Source organism: Amphiprion ocellaris, chromosome 13, assembly GCF_022539595.1.
Source record: "Amphiprion ocellaris isolate individual 3 ecotype Okinawa chromosome 13, ASM2253959v1, whole genome shotgun sequence".
NCBI classification, from domain to species: domain Eukaryota; kingdom Metazoa; phylum Chordata; class Actinopteri; family Pomacentridae; genus Amphiprion; species Amphiprion ocellaris.
In genome coordinates, this window is record NC_072778.1 from 1,522,691 (window position 1) to 1,540,514 (window position 17,824).

At 42.8% G+C, this 17,824-nt stretch overlaps 1 protein-coding gene across 1 annotated transcript; it reads right to left on the reverse strand.

The window, feature by feature from the left end:
* Positions 1-1,408: 1,408 nt before the first annotated feature.
* Positions 1,409-16,517, reverse strand: hspa9 (heat shock protein 9). The gene is made up of 16 exons (XM_023277857.3): positions 16,215-16,517; positions 15,073-15,131; positions 13,942-14,029; positions 12,369-12,550; positions 12,163-12,287; positions 11,856-11,929; positions 8,871-8,977; positions 8,629-8,791; positions 8,458-8,550; positions 7,418-7,627; positions 6,659-6,886; positions 5,826-6,048; positions 4,706-4,800; positions 3,869-3,961; positions 2,807-2,947; positions 1,409-2,407 (listed from the first exon to the last, which is right to left on the reverse strand). Exons 1-16 carry the CDS (start codon positions 16,293-16,295, stop codon positions 2,330-2,332), a joined length of 2,040 nt encoding a protein of 679 aa, XP_023133625.1. The 5' UTR covers positions 16,296-16,517; the 3' UTR covers positions 1,409-2,329.
* Between the last annotated feature and the right edge of the window lie 1,307 nt (positions 16,518-17,824).

Consider the following 17,824-nt stretch of genomic DNA (forward strand, 5'->3'; position numbering starts at 1 on the left):
GTTAATTTACCAGAGGATGCTTATAATCATGCTGATGTGGTCCTAGACTACAGTATTTTAGTGACTCAATAAATGCTTAAGTTGTTTTTTTTAAAAATGCTTTTCAGTTTTTAATAAACATTTAATAGCCTATATGTAATCAATAAATGGCCTTTGCCTATCTTAAGAAAAATTCACTCAGAACTCTGATATGATAACAGCACTAAATAAATCAATAAATACATGCATACACACAAAAATAAGTTAATACGTTAACTGTGTTAAGATTTAGATTTTTAAAAAGTTGTTTGTTTTTGCAGAATCCAGTATTACTCACTGGTTGGTCATTACATTTTATTAGTTTGATTTCACTGTTTAAAATGATGCCACCTCTTTTCAGACAGAACCTGTGATAATAAAACAACACAAAATTTTTAGTTCCGTGTTAATAAAGCACTTAAAGCTTTAATTATGGCTAAATGCTTTTTTCAAAATTAAATATATCATTCCTTAGGTGGTAGTGGCCCCAAGTTCAGTAAAGTTGGAAAGATATTCACAGATTGGGACTTCCAGCATCAATAACTCATTAGATATAGGTTGTCAAAACATAAACGGTGCCTCTTTCCCATTGTTGCAAGGCAGACAATGTGCTACAAGCCCAGTTTTATCAAAAGTAGCTGTCTTTCAAGCTACAGGAATAACATTGGTGTCTATGGAGTGAACAGGGTCCGTCTGCAAATTGCAAAACCGCTGCAACAGTAAAGAGAGACAAATATTCAATAACTTCACTCTTATACATTGTAGTGTCACTAAAATCACTGCAGCCTTCAACTGGCTCCTGTTGACAAAGTGTTTTAACAGAAATGTAAATGCTGTAATTTGATTCTTTTAATGAACCATGTAACTTGAATGGATGTGATGCTGGTGTGACCACAGTGCACACGTCTGATGTTGCTCACAGTGGTCCAAGGGATGCTCAGGGAGTTTGTGTGTTTGCTCACACTCAGGAAAAATTACAGGGAACATTGATTAGGAGTCATTTCATTTTAAACCAGATACGACAAATCTATTTTCTAAATACTGTCAAAATGTCAAAAACTTGGATCTTAACATCAAAATATCAAAAAATTGGATATTAACTCATCAAAATATCAAGTTCAAAAATTTTTCAGCAAAATTTCAAAAACTTGGATACTAACACATCAAAATGTCAAAAATTTGAAAAGTTTTGCATCAAAATGTCAAAAATGTGAATTTTTTTGCATCAAAATCTCAAAAATTGGAAAATTTTTGCATCGAAATGGCAAAAGCTTTAATATTAATGCATCAAAAGGTCAAGAAGGTACAACTTTTTGACCCGAGATCCATCCTTGTCTCCTCCAGCCAGCAATCAAAGTTAAAACTGAAAAATGAACCAAAGCACACAGCCTGAAATTTCAGCTTTTTATTAGAAAAGACAGCAACAGTTATTGTGAATCTGTTTTCAGTAATAGAACCACCTGCTCTTTCCTCTGCACTCCGGATCACTATCTGGCAGGTGCGCCTCCACAATCACATCACACAGAGCAGTTTATGGCAGCAACATGAGCTCCTTCAGCAGGGAATGACTGGAAGTCCTGCAGCGGTTCTTTGGATCCTGATCTTCCTCCCCAGAGGGAACTAAGGCCACATCCTCCGTTGTGCAACTTTCAGCATCCAGAATGAGCCGAGTTCCAACTCAGCTCAACTACAAAGAGGATGCAAAGAACTGGAGACAGGCTTTCCACAGTCTAACAGGAAGAAACCTTAACTAAAAGCTTGATTCCATGCTCACACATACATATTATTAGATTTATTCTGTCCTCCACTTCTGGAGCTTTGCGTCTGAAAACAGGACCGAATACGATCACTGCTCCCTCCTGATCGCTGCAGCCGGATTTTCACAGATTCCAAGAATACAAACGATGAAATGAAACATTCAGAACTGTAGAACATATTCATATGTAGTCAGACTGCTCTCTGATCACAGCAACACCAGCTGCAGACGCCTTCACAAGAGGAAATGTGAGCAAAAAAACTAAACCTGCATGATGTCCTGGACAAAAAAAAAAACAGTTGAACCACTTCAAAAAGTAGATGAACAGCTTGGTAAAAATAATCATACATAACATGGTGTCTAGACATTAAATTACACACAGGTGGGGCATCTGATTGGGCATTTATCTTTTCTACAGAGGATTTTACTGCCAAAACACAGTAGAATAATAGATTACGGTAAGAATGACTCCAGACGCCACCCTCCCCGCCCAGTCTGCCAGCCCACAGTCCTCCGTTGTCATGGTAACCTCCTGACAACAAAGTGCAGAAACATCTACTGCTGGCCTTCCTTCTTCTCCCCCTCTGATGAGCTGCTGCTGCTGCTGCCGCCGCTGTCCCGCTCTGCTGCCATCTGCAGGAAGAAACACACCAGAGATCAGAAACTGAATGTCTTCACCCTCGGATTAAACTCCAACTTCTAGAGGGGGTCAGAAACAAGAAAAAGCCCTCAAACCATCAGCTGATTTATCATATAAGTTCAACTCAAAGCAGACTACTTTCTACCTCCTGGTGTTTTCCTGTGTTCTGATAGAAACCTGAATGTCTTTAAATCCTAAATATCAGCTTTAATCTTCAATACAAACTGTAAAGCTTTACAATGACTTTGTTGATTTTTATTGTGTTTATTTTTACCAGCAGCTCTTGGATGTTTTACTGTTGGTGGTTTTGCCCCTCGTCACTGTGGGCTGGACATTGGTAGGGCCAACATCCGGCCAACATCCAGCAGGAGACAGAGGAGCTCAGGTCTTACCTTCTTATAGGCCATTTCAAACAGTTTGAGAGACGCCTGCTGCAGGTTGGTGGCTGCCTGTTTGATGTTCTCTCCTGTCTCAGAGTCCTTGTTGGCCAGAAGGTCCCTGACCTTGGAGATCTCCTCCTTCAGCTTGGTGCACTGTGATTGGATGAATCAAAGAGGAAACAGTCAGGTATATTTTACAGCCCGTTATAAAGGAAGTAACTCCAGAACTGTAGGACTCTGTAGCCCCTCATCTGTCCTGACTACCTCCATCCTAGAACAGAACACCTCACTGATCCAAGGGAAGTTCTGTTCCAGCAGCGAGCAGAATGAGTCTAGACCACCACCAAAATACTAAGAAAACTAAAGGGAAAATGCAGTCAATGCAACAGATGCACCAATACCTGCAGAGAACCTTACAGTAACATGAGGAGATTAAATGTGGAGTCCATATCCAGAGTTACCCTGGCTAAACCTAGCATCCAGTCTGACAGTTTTTCACACAACCCACCAATAAAGGAGGAACTTCTTTTAATTATTTCTGACTTAATAAATGTTTTATGAAAACTGCACCTGTGTATTTACAGTTCCCTGTTGTCTTTTAGAACACTCATATCCATAATATCTAATAAGGCTTTAAGATCTGGACCTCAGTGGACAATAAAAGTGATAAAACATGAAAGATTCAGAAAACAGAGGAGAACAGATGGAACTGAAGACAAACTGATATCAGAGGATCTCACATAAACAGAAAGCGTCTTAATTTAATCATCCTGTTTCTGTTTTACACATTCAGTTAGTCTAATGACAGAAGAATGGCTGAATGAATGTCCTCTGCTCTCTCATGCTATAAAACCTTACATCTAACGTACATCAGTTCTAAATATCAGCCTTCTACAAAACCAATAATCAGAACCATTGATTCCTGGTACTAATCACTTTAGAGCCTTAAAAACTGGAGAATTTAAAGCAGGTGACACCAACCCACGTCTGGATGTAGATGTTTAATTTTGGTTGTTTTCAGTAAATTCATTCATTCACGGCTCTAAACCTTCACTGACTAGATCAGAACTTTACCTCATCGGCAGGAAGCTGATCCTTGAACTCCTCCATCTTGGACTCTGTGTCGTGGACGATGCCCTCGGCCATGTTGACGGCCTCCACACGGTCCTGCAGCCACAAAACAGGGGTCACTAGGGGTCCCTAGGGGACATTAGGGGTCCCTAGGGGACACTAGGGGTCACTAGGGGTCTCTAGGGGTCCCTAGGGGACACTAGGGGTCCCTAGGGGACACTAGGGGACACTAGGGGTCAATAGGGGACACTAGGGGACACTAGGGGTCAATAGGGGACACTAGGGGTCCCTAGGGGTCACTAGGGGTCCCTAGGGGACACTAGGGGTCCCTAGGGGACACTAGGGGTCACCAGGGATCACCAGGGGTCCCTAAGGGACACTAGGGATCACTAGGGGACACTAGGGGTCCCTAGGGGACACTAGGGGACACTAGGGGACACTAGGGGTCACTAGGGGACACTAGGGGTCACTAGGGGACACTAGGGGTCACCAGGGATCACCAGGGGTCCCTAGGGGACACTAGGGGACACTAGGGGTCACTAGGGGACACTAGGGAACACTAGGGGTCAATAGGGGTCAATTGGGGTCCCTAGGGGTCACTAGGGGTCCCTAGGGGGCACTAGGGGTCCCTAGGTGACACTAGGGGACACTAGGGGTCACTAGGGGACACTAGGGGCCAATAGGGGTCACTAGGGGACACTAGGGGTCACCAGGGATCACCAGGGGTCCCTAGGGGACACTAGGGGTCACTAGGGGACACTAGGGGTCAATAGGGGTCACTAGGGGACACAGGACTACTAAAGCAGAGCATTCACTGTTGACTTCACCATCCATCCTCACCTTCCTCCTCCTGTCCTCCTCGGCGTACCTCTCAGCGTTCTTGATCATGTTCTCGATGTCGTCTTTGCTGAGGCCTCCGGACGACTGGATCACAACTGGAGGAGGCAGAGAGACGCTCAGACACTCCACAGCAGCAGACTGGCATTAATATCAGCTCATTAAAGGAGGAGAACGGCCATCTGAGATGCCTCAAACTGCAGCTCTACACCTTTAACCAAAGCCAATATTCTGTCTATTCACTCATTTTGTTGCCAAGCTTTGGGCTTTTTTTAAAACCAGAAACCACTGAGCAGTTTAGTCCTCAGACATAAATACAGAAACTATTCTGCACTAAATCCGTCACTTTATCTCATGGTCATGTTTACATTTCACTCAGTTCTACTTTTCTTAGTTCTTAGTTGTTGCTCGGCTCTAGTTTTGCTTCCTTTGTTCTTTTAAAGATAAGATAAAGATAAAGATAAAGTTCTTTATTTCTCCCCACTCCAGGGGAAATTTACATTGTTACAGCAGCTTTATTTACAATATATACAAGGGTGGCAAAATTTTTTAACAGAAAAAATAAAAATATAAAATATATATATATATATATATATATTATATCTTATTTTCTAAGTGTTTATTTAATGTTTACTGTTGCATGAAGAGAGAGTAACGTAATTTCGATTCTTGGTATGTCATGTACATATTGAAGAATTGACAATAAAGCTGACTTTGAAATATCAGCATCTAGAATTTATTCCTTCAAAATCAAACATGAAGACCAAAGCAAATCATCTGACAAATCCTGAATACGGGCAGAAAAACCTCCCATCATGTGACTGAACATGCACAGAAAGATTTAATTAAAACCAGGAACCAGCAGAAAGATTTAATTAAAACCAGGAACCAGCAGTAAGACTTAATTAAAACCAGGAACCAGCAGAAAGATTTAATTAAAACCAGGAACCAGCAGAAAGATTTAATTAAAACCAGGAACCTGCGAACTTCAGACCAACTAACTGAACTCTCTTCTAGATTCTGCAGCAGTGATTTAGAGGTCAGATGATGGCAGATGTTTTACTGTAGTTTATCTGTGGCTTGCTCTGTAAAGGCTGTTATAAATAAAGTTTTAGAGACTCACTCTGCTGCTCCCGGCCGGTGCCCTTGTCCTTGGCGGACACATGGACAATGCCGTTGGCGTCGATGTCGAAGGTGACCTCGATCTGAGGGACTCCGCGGGGGGCGGGGGGGATTCCCACCAGGGTGAACTGACCCAGAACCTTGTTGTCGGCTGCCATCTCTCTCTCACCCTGACACACCTTGATCTCCACCTGAGTCTGTCCGTCAGCCGCCGTGGAAAACACCTGGAGGACAAACAGGTGGGTTTATTAAAGCTTCGTAGATCTACCAGTTAGATCAGGGCGTTAGCAGGTACGCTGAGTCTAACGTCAGAGTTTCACCTGACAGGTCTCCATGGTAACGGATGCTGTGGAGCTAACCTGGTCACAAGCAGGTTATGTTCAAAGTTTTTCAATTAAATCAGCTGTAATATTCCATCAGTAACACAAAGTTCACTTTGATTTGGCCACAAACTGAAGTGACAGACCTGAACACACTTCAACACAATAATATTAGTTTGAATACATGAAGCTTAAAGTTTAACAGCTCAGTTAGTCAGAAACAAGCAGCTCTTATGATCAGTAAAATAAATCAACACACCATCAACAGTTTTCTACCAGAACCTGCTGTACCATCTGCAGTACCAACGCTTTTTGCTTCCACAAATCATATTTTACTTGCAGCTCTGTGCAGAAAAAGATCAGATAATTTAAACACTCAAACAACGTGAAGAAAACCTGAGTTACAGAAAAAGTTGAAGCCGCTGTCATGTCATCTCTGACTGGACTTCTAGGTTGTGTAAAGCCAGAAACAAACTGAAGCTGCTTCCTGGTGCAGGTTTACTGCAGTCGGTACCTGGCCCTTCTTGGTGGGAATCGTGGTGTTTCTGTTGATGAGTTTGGTGAAGACGCCTCCCAGAGTCTCGATGCCCAGCGACAGCGGAGTCACGTCCAGCAGCAGCACGTCGGTCACATCTCCGGCCAGAACGCCGCCCTGGATAGCTGCTCCGATGGCCACCGCCTCGTCAGGGTTCACCGACTTACTGGGAGCACGACCAAACAGGTCCTGGACCGTCTGCTGGACCTGGAGACACACCAACAGGGTTCAAGTCTCCTGTAGGACTGACAGAAACACTCTGGCCTGTTTCTATTCTCTACACCAATCAGTCATCACCAGTAAAACAGAGAACAGCATTAGAAACCATCTTCCACTGAATAAAAAGCTGCCGGACTGCAGGATCAAACCCTCAGCTAAACTTTACATTCTGTGGCAGGTCACTGCTCAAAGGAAACCCATAACAGACAGCAGGAGGAAGGACGACTCCACCTGAAGTGATGGGTGGTTTTTAACCACATTTAACATCCAGTGAGTCGGTCCAGAGAGCCACAAACCAGAGCAGGAATCACTGATGAAGCTCTGCTGAAGATCATGGTCATGGTTAGCGCCTTGCATGGCAGCTTCCGCCACCAGTGTGAGAATGTGTGTGTGAATGGGTGAATGTGACGTATAATGTAAAGCACTTTGGGTATCGGTTCAGGTATAGTGAAGCACTATATAAATACAGACCATTTACTATTTAGACCTTTCCCTCCTCCAGGTGTGAATCCAGCGTACCTTGGGCATTCGGCTCATGCCTCCCACCAGCAGCACCTCTCCGATGTCCCCCTTGGACACCTCGGCATCCTGCATGGCCTTCTGACAGGGGGCCACGGTGCGGCGGATCAGGTCGGCCACGATGCTTTCAAACTGGGCCCGAGTCAGCTTCATGTTGAGATGTTTGGGGCCGGAGGCGTCCATGGTCAGGTAGGGCAGGTTGATGTCAGTCTGGGAGACAAAACACACCATGAGCAGTGTTTGAGGTGTGTGACCTGTACCTGGTCTGTCCTGCTGTCAGAGCCAGGACAAACCACACTCAGTCACTAATGTAAGGATACACAACTCAGGGCTGCTTCTACAGCATGATAAGACTGAGAATACACAACCTGACAGAGCTGCAGACACGTCAAACCAACACAACCTGACTGAAGAAAGGTTTCCAGACACTTTAGACTCCAGTAAAGCTGCTCTTCTCTCTGACTCGTCAGTTAGTTTCAGTTGTACACTGGAAAAAAAAATCCCCCCTCAAAACAAGAAAAAAATAATAATTTCAAGGAACTTTTACCTTGAAATTAGTGAAAAAAACTGCCAATAGAACAAGTGAAAAATGTCTTGGTAAGATTTCTTGAAATAAGATATGATATTTAGAATACTGAGATCTTAAAATTAGCTGGGAAAACTTATTTAAAGCTACATTTTACCAGGATTGTCAAGCTTAGGTGTCTTAAAATAAGCCAGACATGCTCAAAAATAGCAGTTTTTCACTCAAAAATAGATTTTTCATTTCAGGTAACCTCCTAATTTGAGATGTATTAAACTTATTTTGAGTTTTCGTGCAAAATACGACTCAAAACAAGATAATTTCAAGATTGTTTGACTTAAGATATTTAAGATGCATCATCTTAAAACAAGTCCCCCCATCTGCTGAAATGACACTTGTTAAGTGAATTTATCTTAAATCAAGTGGGATGAGACATTATGACTAAAAATAAGACAAACAGACTTGGTAAGATTTTGAGTTTTGCAGTGTAAAGCTGCATTTAGCTCCTCCTGGGTACCTGCAGTGAGGAGGACAGCTCACACTTGGCCTTCTCAGCAGCCTCCCGGACTCTCTGCAGAGCCATATTGTCCTTGGTCAGATCCACGCCAGACTGAAAGACAGACAAGCTCACATGAAACCCTGGAAGAAGAAAAGACTGGAGCAGAAATGAGTGGAAACGCTCATTCACCTCTCTCTTGAACTCCTTCACAATGTGTCTGAGGAGATGCTGGTCGAAGTCCTCTCCTCCCAGGAAAGTGTCCCCGTTGGTGGACTTCACCTCAAACACTCCCTTCTGGATCTCCAGGACTGAGATGTCGAACGTTCCTCCACCCAGATCGTAGACGGCAATGCTGGAAACAAACAGGTCAGATCATTAAGGCTCCACCAGAGGAAACATGGAGCAGTTCTAGGGTTCGATCTTCTGCTCACATCTTGTCCTGGGTTTTGTCCAGACCGTAAGCCAGAGCGGCGGCTGTCGGCTCGTTGATCACACGCAGAACGTTCAGTCCAGAGATCTGACCGGCATCTTTGGTTGCCTGGAAACCAAAGAACACAGATACATCATTGATCAGAGAGAGTTCAGTCCACTGTGAAACCAGCGATACTGAAGGAACATTAGATCATTTTATCATGAGGGTCACACAGAGGCAGGTCTTAGTGAGCGTTTGAAAGGACATTTAAGCTGCTAGTGTGAGAAGATAAGTAGCTGGATGTTTCTTTCTGGCTGATTTAACACAAACCATCACTGTAATGAAGATAAAACAGGACCAGAAATGTGCTGACAGTTGCTGAAGTCTCATTTCCACAAAACACAATTTATATTTAAGATTCCTTCCAAAAGCTCATTAGACAAAAACTACAGTTTTAGAAAGCTGCTGGTGTCAGAAGGTTGATTTTTCACACCGATACCGAACCTTTTCCATTAACTTCATGATGAGTGAACACCTGTAACCATGGTAACAATCATGCACGGAGGTAAAGTATTAAAATACCAAAAAACTACACTAAAAGGAACGTTTCTGGGGACTGAACCCGATAAAAAACAACCGACTTAGATGTGATAAAGTTAAATTACATTTTTGTTCCAAGACTAAAATAAATCTGAATAAACTTCACATGTCAAAATCAACATAGATGCCGTTCCAGAGCTCTGTGTAGCATTAGCTGTAGGCTAAGAGGCACAGCTAACCTCTGATAGCCGTAGCCTAGTGCTGGTCCAGGTGCACGGAAATTATTTAAGGCTTTTCTGTGTCACTAAACATGAAAACATTTATGTTTAATATTGTACATGGTTCCTTTTTAAATAAGCAGATAATAACAATAAACATGAAAACTGTGGAGTGTATTAAACCTCCAGAGCTGCTCTGCTAATAATCTCATCTGTCCCTCTGTGGAAACAGTTTCAGTCATTGGCTGTTGACCTGACATGGAACCAATCAGATGGAGGCATGGGCGGGACATTGCTGAGACCTAAGTGTGACTAAGGGTGCTTTCACACCTGTTAGTCCGCTAAAGTGGTTCGTTTGGACCCAAAAGTTGTTACAATGTTGCTATTTTCAACTGGTTCGGTTCGCATTCACACCAGTGTCTTCGCAGGTGAACCTACTCCAATTAATATCTCCCCCCAGTCGTTTGGCGGCGCTGTTTACAAAACAAGGCGTTTACGATGACGTAGGTGTACGCTGATTGGCGTAAAATTCCCTGTGCAGGTTGCTACGGAAGCTCCCGTAGACCAAAAAGTCTGCTGCGCCATCAAGTGGTCCGAATGGAGACAGGTTTGTGTTCTCACCAGGAGCGAACCGAACTGGAGTTCACATAGAAGCGGACCAAGACCACCTCCCGAAGGTGGTCTCGGTGCAGTTCATTAGTCCGAACCAAAAAAATCTGGTATGCTTTCACATCAGCCCAAACGAACCGTACTTGCAGGTGTTGCGGACTGCAGTCCGCTTTAAGCGGACTAAAAGACGTAGGTGTGAAAGCACCCTAAAGCAGTGGTTCTCATATTTTTTTCTGTCACCCCTGCTTCAGAGGACAGAAAACTTCCATGGCCCCACTAAACATGAATATGCACGGCTGTGTTATTTTATCTGATTACATTTCTTCACAGTAAAGGTCAGGGGAGTCAAAGTCATTCTAGTCCAGGTTCCACATTCAGTCCAGTCTATTCTCCAGTGGACCGGACCAGTAAAACCAGCAAAACCACAGCATAATAACCTATAAATAACCACATGGGCCGGCATGGCTCAGTGGGTAGAGTGGCCGTCTTGTAACCGGAGGGTTACCGGTTTGATCCTGGCCTGGAGAGCTCATGTCCAGGTCTCCCTGAGCAAGACACTAAACCCCTAACTGCTCCTGATGGGTCGTGGTTAGTGTCTTGCATGGCAGCTTCTACCATCAGTGTGTGAATGTGATGTATAATGTAAAGCGCTTTGGGTATTGTTGCAGGTATAGTAAAGCGCTATATAAATACAGACCATTTACCACAACTCCAACTTTTTCCACAAAACAAAGACATTCAGTCTCAGCTCTCTGGAGCTGAACAGTCTAGTATTTAAATTAACTTTATGATCAAAACAACTTGTCAAGGTCTAGAAATGATTAAGAAATTACAGTTTCACTAATTTACAGTTAATGTCTTCGCTGTAATTTTTACCCTTTGTAAAGTCGTCCCTGGGCTGAAATGGACCATCTGGCAGCCAGTTTTGGCCCGTGGTAAACATAATGGGAGTAGAGGAGCCCAGGTGGTGACGTCATCCAGTACACCAGGGTTCCAGGTATAACGATGTTTTCTCTCGTTATCAGGAGTCTTTTCTCGCCAACTACAGACTTCCACAGCAGCCAGTGCAGTTTGTGCGCCGCTAAGAAAATGCGGACATGACAACAATAGTTCAGCTAATTAGTTCCACGTAGACGGACCTTTCCCTCCCAGTAGCTCGCGTCCCCCTCGTCATGCCTCTGCGTCCCCCTGGGGAGCGCACCCCACACTTTGAGAAACACTGGACTACAGGGAGCGCATCAGAGCTAAAGCTGCACACTGAACATATCTGGTCAAAAACATGAATATCAGCTTCATTATTCTGGTTGACTCTTGAGCAGAACACTTCACCTCCATTCTCATCTGCTAGTGCTGGTGAGGATACCAGACAGGTGAGGATACCAGACAGGTGAGGATACCAGACAGGTGAGGATACCAGACAGGTGAGGATACCAGACAGGTGAGGATACCAGACAGGTGAGGATACCAGACAGGTGAGGATACCAGACAGGTGAGGATACCAGACAGGTGAGGATACCTGACAGGTGAGGATACCTGACAGGTGAGGATACCAGACAGGTGAGGATACCAGACAGGTGAGGATACCTGACAGGTGAGGATACCAGACAGGTGAGGATACCAGACAGGTGAGGACCTACCTGTCTCTGGGAGTCGTTGAAGTATGCTGGGACAGTGATCACAGCATTCTTCACTTTGGTTCCCAGATAGTTCTCTGCAACACAAACATCAAGTATCAGCCAGACTGACCTCTGATGAGGAAGATATTTAATAGATGTTTAATAGATATTTAACAGATAATCATGAATGTGGAAGATATTTAATAGATAGTTAATAGATGTTTAATAGATATTTAACAGATAATTATGAATGTGGAAGATATTTAATAGATATTTAATGAATGTGGATGATATTTAATAGATTATTTATTTTATGATGCTGTGATACCTGCGGTCTCCTTCATCTTCATCAGGACGAAGGCTCCAGCCTGGCTGGGGGAGTACATTTTCCCATGAGCCTCCACCCAGGCGTCCCCGTTGGATGCGCGTACGATCTTATAGGGGACATTCTTCCTGTTGGCAGACATGGAGCGCAAAAATTACTGATGAAACTACACCATGACGCCAGCTGTTCTCAGCTACAGATGAACTCACAGGTCTTTCTGGACCTCTGGGTCGTCGTAGCGACGTCCAATCAGCCTCTTGGTGGCGTACAGCGTGTTCTGAGGGTTGGTGACGGCCTGCCGTTTAGCCGGCATGCCCACCAGACGTTCTCCCTCTGCTGTGAAGGCGATGACTGAAGGAGTTGTTCTGGCTCCCTCTGCGTTCTCCAGCACCTGGAAGGAACGACGAAGCCTTTGGTTACCTTCAGACCGCTGCTATCTACCCGAACAGATGCTTCAGAGCCTGTTTCCTGTCAGACCTCTGCCCTTCATCTATCTATGAGGAGTTCTGTGGCTGAAGCAAGAACAGGCTCTTTAATCAATTTATATTTACAACAAGTTCCATAAAACTACACCAGTAAACTAAAAACACTGCGATAATGAAGATCACGTCTGCACACGTTTGGGCTAATGTTCTCTAAACACCACTGAGTAAATATGGAGAGTTCAGCAGATTACAGCACTGAATAATGAGAGAGCAAAGCAAACACACCGACAGAAACCAGCTCATCTTCTACCGACTCTTTACTGCCCAAGTCAGACTGAAAGCAAACTCTGCAGCTCATAGTAATCAGAACTAGGAACCATTTTAGAGGTCTGAGAAGTTCACCGTCATGTTTTAACACCACCACAGAGGAATAAATACACCTCCGTTAGCTCCACATGTAGCGTCTAATCGGGTCAGAACCACAGATCTGCTGCTAACTCTACTGTAGGTCGATTAAAAGCTCAGTTTTAGCTCAAACTGAGAGGTTTTCATGAATCCATTACTGAGGTTATATCGTGAACATCTGTTGAACAAAACTGTCTATCAGGACCTGATGTTTTCCTCAAAGGTTAGAACATTAAAAACATTTAAATATGAAGCAGTCCCACTCCTGTCCTCCTACAATGGGCTGCTGCTGACACTAAGATTTCTAAGTGAATCTGCATCTAGTAGGTAAGACTGGCCAAGGAAAATCATAGAAGATAAATGGACAGAACCATCAGCTGACAGACTAACTATGTAATACAGGCTCTCAGTAAATGCTTCAGGCTACAACAGTCAGCACCTGGAGGAACTAAAAGGAAACCAACAGTCTGCTGGTTTTACTAACTGGACATAAGTCAGTTTCATTCCTTTATTTATAAATGAGGCAAAACTTCACCAAGGCTTTGTCAAATATGAAAACTATGTTAAACCCGATTGTTAACAGGTTTTCTGTTCCTTGTAATAACTCCTGACCTACTTTAGCTTTATTTAGTTTATGAGCAACAACTCCAACCTCCTGAACCTCAGTGTTTCATTATGAAGCAGCAACAGCAGAAACTAGAGGATAAACTAAAGGATTTTAAATGAAAAACTCTAAGTAACTGAGTGTGTTTATCAGATGTTCATCTTCCAGCTGGAATTACAATCATTTAACTTTAATTAACTGAACTAAAGGTCCACGCTGACCAGCTGAGCTCTCAGTGCTACTTCTATTATTATATTATATTGTATTATATATTAGAGCCTGTACTACTGATGGAGGCTCTATTATTATATTATATATTAGAGGCTGTGCTACTGATGGAGGCCTCACCTTGGCCTGTTTCCCCTCCATCACTGCCACACAGGAGTTGGTGGTTCCCAGGTCAATGCCGATGACGGCTCCCTTGATGGCTTCAGACCTGCAACACATCATTCCTGTTAACAAGTTGGTTGTTTTTATGCTCCTATCAGTAACAGTACTGCTGTGGAAGAAGTCTTCAGCACTCACATATTTATCTGCTGACAAAGAAACTATTTATTCATTTATTTATTTCACCTTTATTTTACCAGGTAAGTTAGTTGAGAACTAGTTCTCATTTTCAATAACGACCTATTCTCCAGGTCAGGATGTGGATTTAAACTACATTTATCTACTATCGTATCACTACATTTCTACTAGAAGACTAGCCATTCTCCAACTCATGATTGTTTCATTGTGAACTACGTTGATGATTAGTTTATCGATTAATTGATTTGTTGTTTGGTTTATAAACTGTCAATCAGAGTAAGATGACGTTCTAAATGGTTCTGTTTGTCAACACCACAGAAATATTCAGAGTAGTGTCAGTGGAGGAAAGTTATCAGGAAACATTCACATACAGAAGCTGGAATAAGGGCAATAAAGTTAGTTTTACTAAAAACATTCAACAAACCAGTTAACCCTCATCAGTACACCTGGGGAACATGCAGGTATATAAGTTGTCATATTTTTTATTTATTAGTTGGATTTTTCAGTCCCTTTAGGTAGTCGTCTCCCACAGAGTTTCCATCACATAAACCAAAGCTGATCTGATTTCAACCAGGTTTATGGTGTTTATACAATAAAATCATTTGGGGCCCATGGGGCCCCCAGCAGGACTGTGCATCTTTTATTTATGTGTGTTTGTGTTGCTCTTGTGATCACTGCTGCAGTTGCGTTGTGTTTCATTCAGGAGTTCTTACACTAATATTGTCAGTAATAAATGTCAGTAATCATCAGTAGTAATTTCATTGTTTCTTTCATATTTGTATCTATAGACGACACACGTTTTAGGAAAATCTACACTGAGAGGATATGGACAGGTACAGAAATATGAAACTGATGAATTACTGCTGGAAGTGTACGGATTAATAGGTTGATCCACGTGAAGGTTAATCATTCATCCAAACAGTCTGTGATTAACTCATCCCTGCTGATACTCACGCATAGTCCCTTCTGGACAGAGCTCTGAGAGCCTCTGGTTGGAAACCACTCCAGCAAGCCTGAGAACACACCACAGAACAATTAGAACAATATACTGACACAGATATTAATAAAAACAAACACAATAAGAACAATATACTGACACAGATATTAATAAAAACAAACACAATTAGAACAATATACTGACACAAATACTCATGGAAAAACACACAATTAGAACAACATACTGACACAAATATTAATTTAAAAAAACAATTAGAACGATATACTGACAAAAATTTTATTAAAAAAACACAATTATAACAATATACTGACACAATATTAATTTAAAAAAAACCCACACAACTATAACAACGCACTGACACAGACATTAATAAAAACAAACACAATTACAACAATATACTGACACAAATGTTAACTAAGAAACCACATAATTAATAATCTGACTCTGAAGGAGATTAAAACCTGTAAGAACTAAATCGCAGAACCTTGAATAAGAACCTAAACTCTGGAGGATGCGAAAGAACAACTGACAGATAGTTTGAGAGTGATAGTAAATCCTCATTTTTTTAACTCTGAGAAGCAGACTAAGTGTGTGATAATTAATCCTGAGGTTCAGACTAAATGTAAACTAAAGCTTAGAGCCATGTGAAAGGAGCTGCAGCAGCTGGAGGTGAGGACGTCCCACTGAAGGTCACAGATCCAGAACCAGAACCCCACTACCTCCACACACAGAGTTCATATCAGACTAAACTCTGTTTTCTGGTTTATAGAACAGAGTTCAGATCAAACTAAACAGTGTTTTCTTCCACACTCAGCTAAATACCCGTCAGAGCGAGATCTCCGAGACGTCACATGGAAGCTAGCACATGTTAGCTTCACACCTGTAACTACGTCAGCGGAGCAAACTCCACACCTGGACGTCATGACGCCGATCACAGCATTGTTATTAACAGAATACCATAAACCGCTTCGTCATAGTCAGCTCTGGTGACGCAGGACATTTAAAAGACACGATTAGCCGAGCTGGCCTCAAGCTGCTGCTGTTAGCATGCTAGGCTAGCCGGTTAGCCGTCAAAACTCATAATAACGGTCAACACCGGAAGTGGTTATAGCAGCTAATAAGAGCTTTTAAAACTCACCTTCTTAACCAGAGAAGACACATTTCTTGCGCAGTTCCTTGTCGGAAGAGTCCTTGAAACGCTTCTGGCGACGCTCAACATTTCTGACAGTTCGGCTAACAACTAACAGGCTAACAGCTAACTTTAAATTAAAACGACGATTTAACGTCGGAGCACAAACACGGAACCGTATAAGAGAGAAAAACGGCTGAAAGACTTTAAATCTTCGAGAGTCTGCAGATCTCCGCACGGTGTGTCCAGGGCAGAAACACGGAGAGGTGGGCCCCAGCAGGTCTCCTGGTCTCCGGACGGTGAAGAGTGGAGCAGCTTCTGGAATTATCCAACACATGCTGCTCCAGCACCCGCCCCAGGATCCGGAATGGGCTGCCCATTTACTGCCTGACTGTTAATTACCGCTTTAAACCATCCACAGAGTTGTTCCCGAATTAAATATACACACAATATTGAAAATATGTTTTAAAATAATAATAAATGTGCTTAATATACAGAATAGAAAAGTTCCAGGTGGTTTTTTTTGCGCGTGGGTGATTCGGGCGGTGACAGGGCAGACACACGCAGTGGGCATGTGAAGGTCATGATGTAAGAGGGGAACGCGGAGGTTTCACGTGTTACATCAGGATGTTTGAAGAACATACCTGCTGTTACTGCTGTGAATGAATGAACTTTAGAAAGAGCTGCAGAATCATTTAAATTCAAGTCCTGGGAATCCAGAAACACACCGAGGAGCAGCTTCACCTCCACCTGAGCTGCTTTCTGTTTCACTGGAATACCTTATAATGGGAATAATGTCCTCATCAGTGTTCTGATGCTGCACTAATGCAGACATGACCAAGTTCACATATAATAACAGATGGTACAGAGGTTCACAACACGTTTTCTGTGTGTTTTCCCCGACATTTTCATTATTTTAAAAAGTATTTGTTCCAGATTTGTGTGAAATCTGGGCTACAGACATCCGCACTATGGTTCTAACAAACACTTATTCTCTTTATTAATGTATTATTTGGCAACACTGAGTTAAGACCCGACGGACTTCCTGTTATCTTTTCAGTCAGTTCAGTTTAATTAATAGCATCAATTCACAACATGATTCAAGTAATGTGAAGACTTGAAAATATTCAGATTAGAAAGAAACCCAACAGTTTAGGACAGGAGTGTCCAACATGAGGCCTGTGAGCCAAAACCAGCCCTCTACAATCCGTCGATCCATCCATCCATCCATCCATCCATCCATCCATCCATCCATCCATCATCACCCATCCATCCATCCATCATCACCCATCCATCATCATCCATCCATCATCACACATCCATCCATCCATCCATCCATCCATCCATCCATCCATCCATCCATACATTATCCATCCATCATCATCCATCCATCATCCATCCATCCACCCATCCATCCATCATCCATCCATCCATCCATCCATCCATCCATCCATCCATCCATCATCACCCATCATTCATCATCCATCCATCATCATCCATCCATCCATCCATTATCCATCCATCCATCATCATCCATCCATCCATCCATTATTCAACATCCATCCATCCATCATCCATCCATCATCCATCCATCCATCCATCATCACCCATCGATCCAT

What these genes read in the sequence shown, in the direction of transcription:
- hspa9 (XM_023277857.3), bottom strand. Translation starts at nt 16,295, where the DNA reads ATGTTGAGCGTCGCCAGAAGCGTTTCAAGGACTCTTCCGACAAGGAAC. An exon ending in CACCGGCCGGGAGCAGCAGA is followed by an intron (nt 4,801 to 5,825) that starts GTGAGTCTCTAA and finishes TGCCTCCTCCAG; the next exon opens with TTGTGATCCAGTCGTCCGGA. An exon ending in AGGAGGACAGGAGGAGGAAG is followed by an intron (nt 3,962 to 4,705) that starts GTGAGGATGGAT and finishes TTGTGGCTGCAG; the next exon opens with GACCGTGTGGAGGCCGTCAA.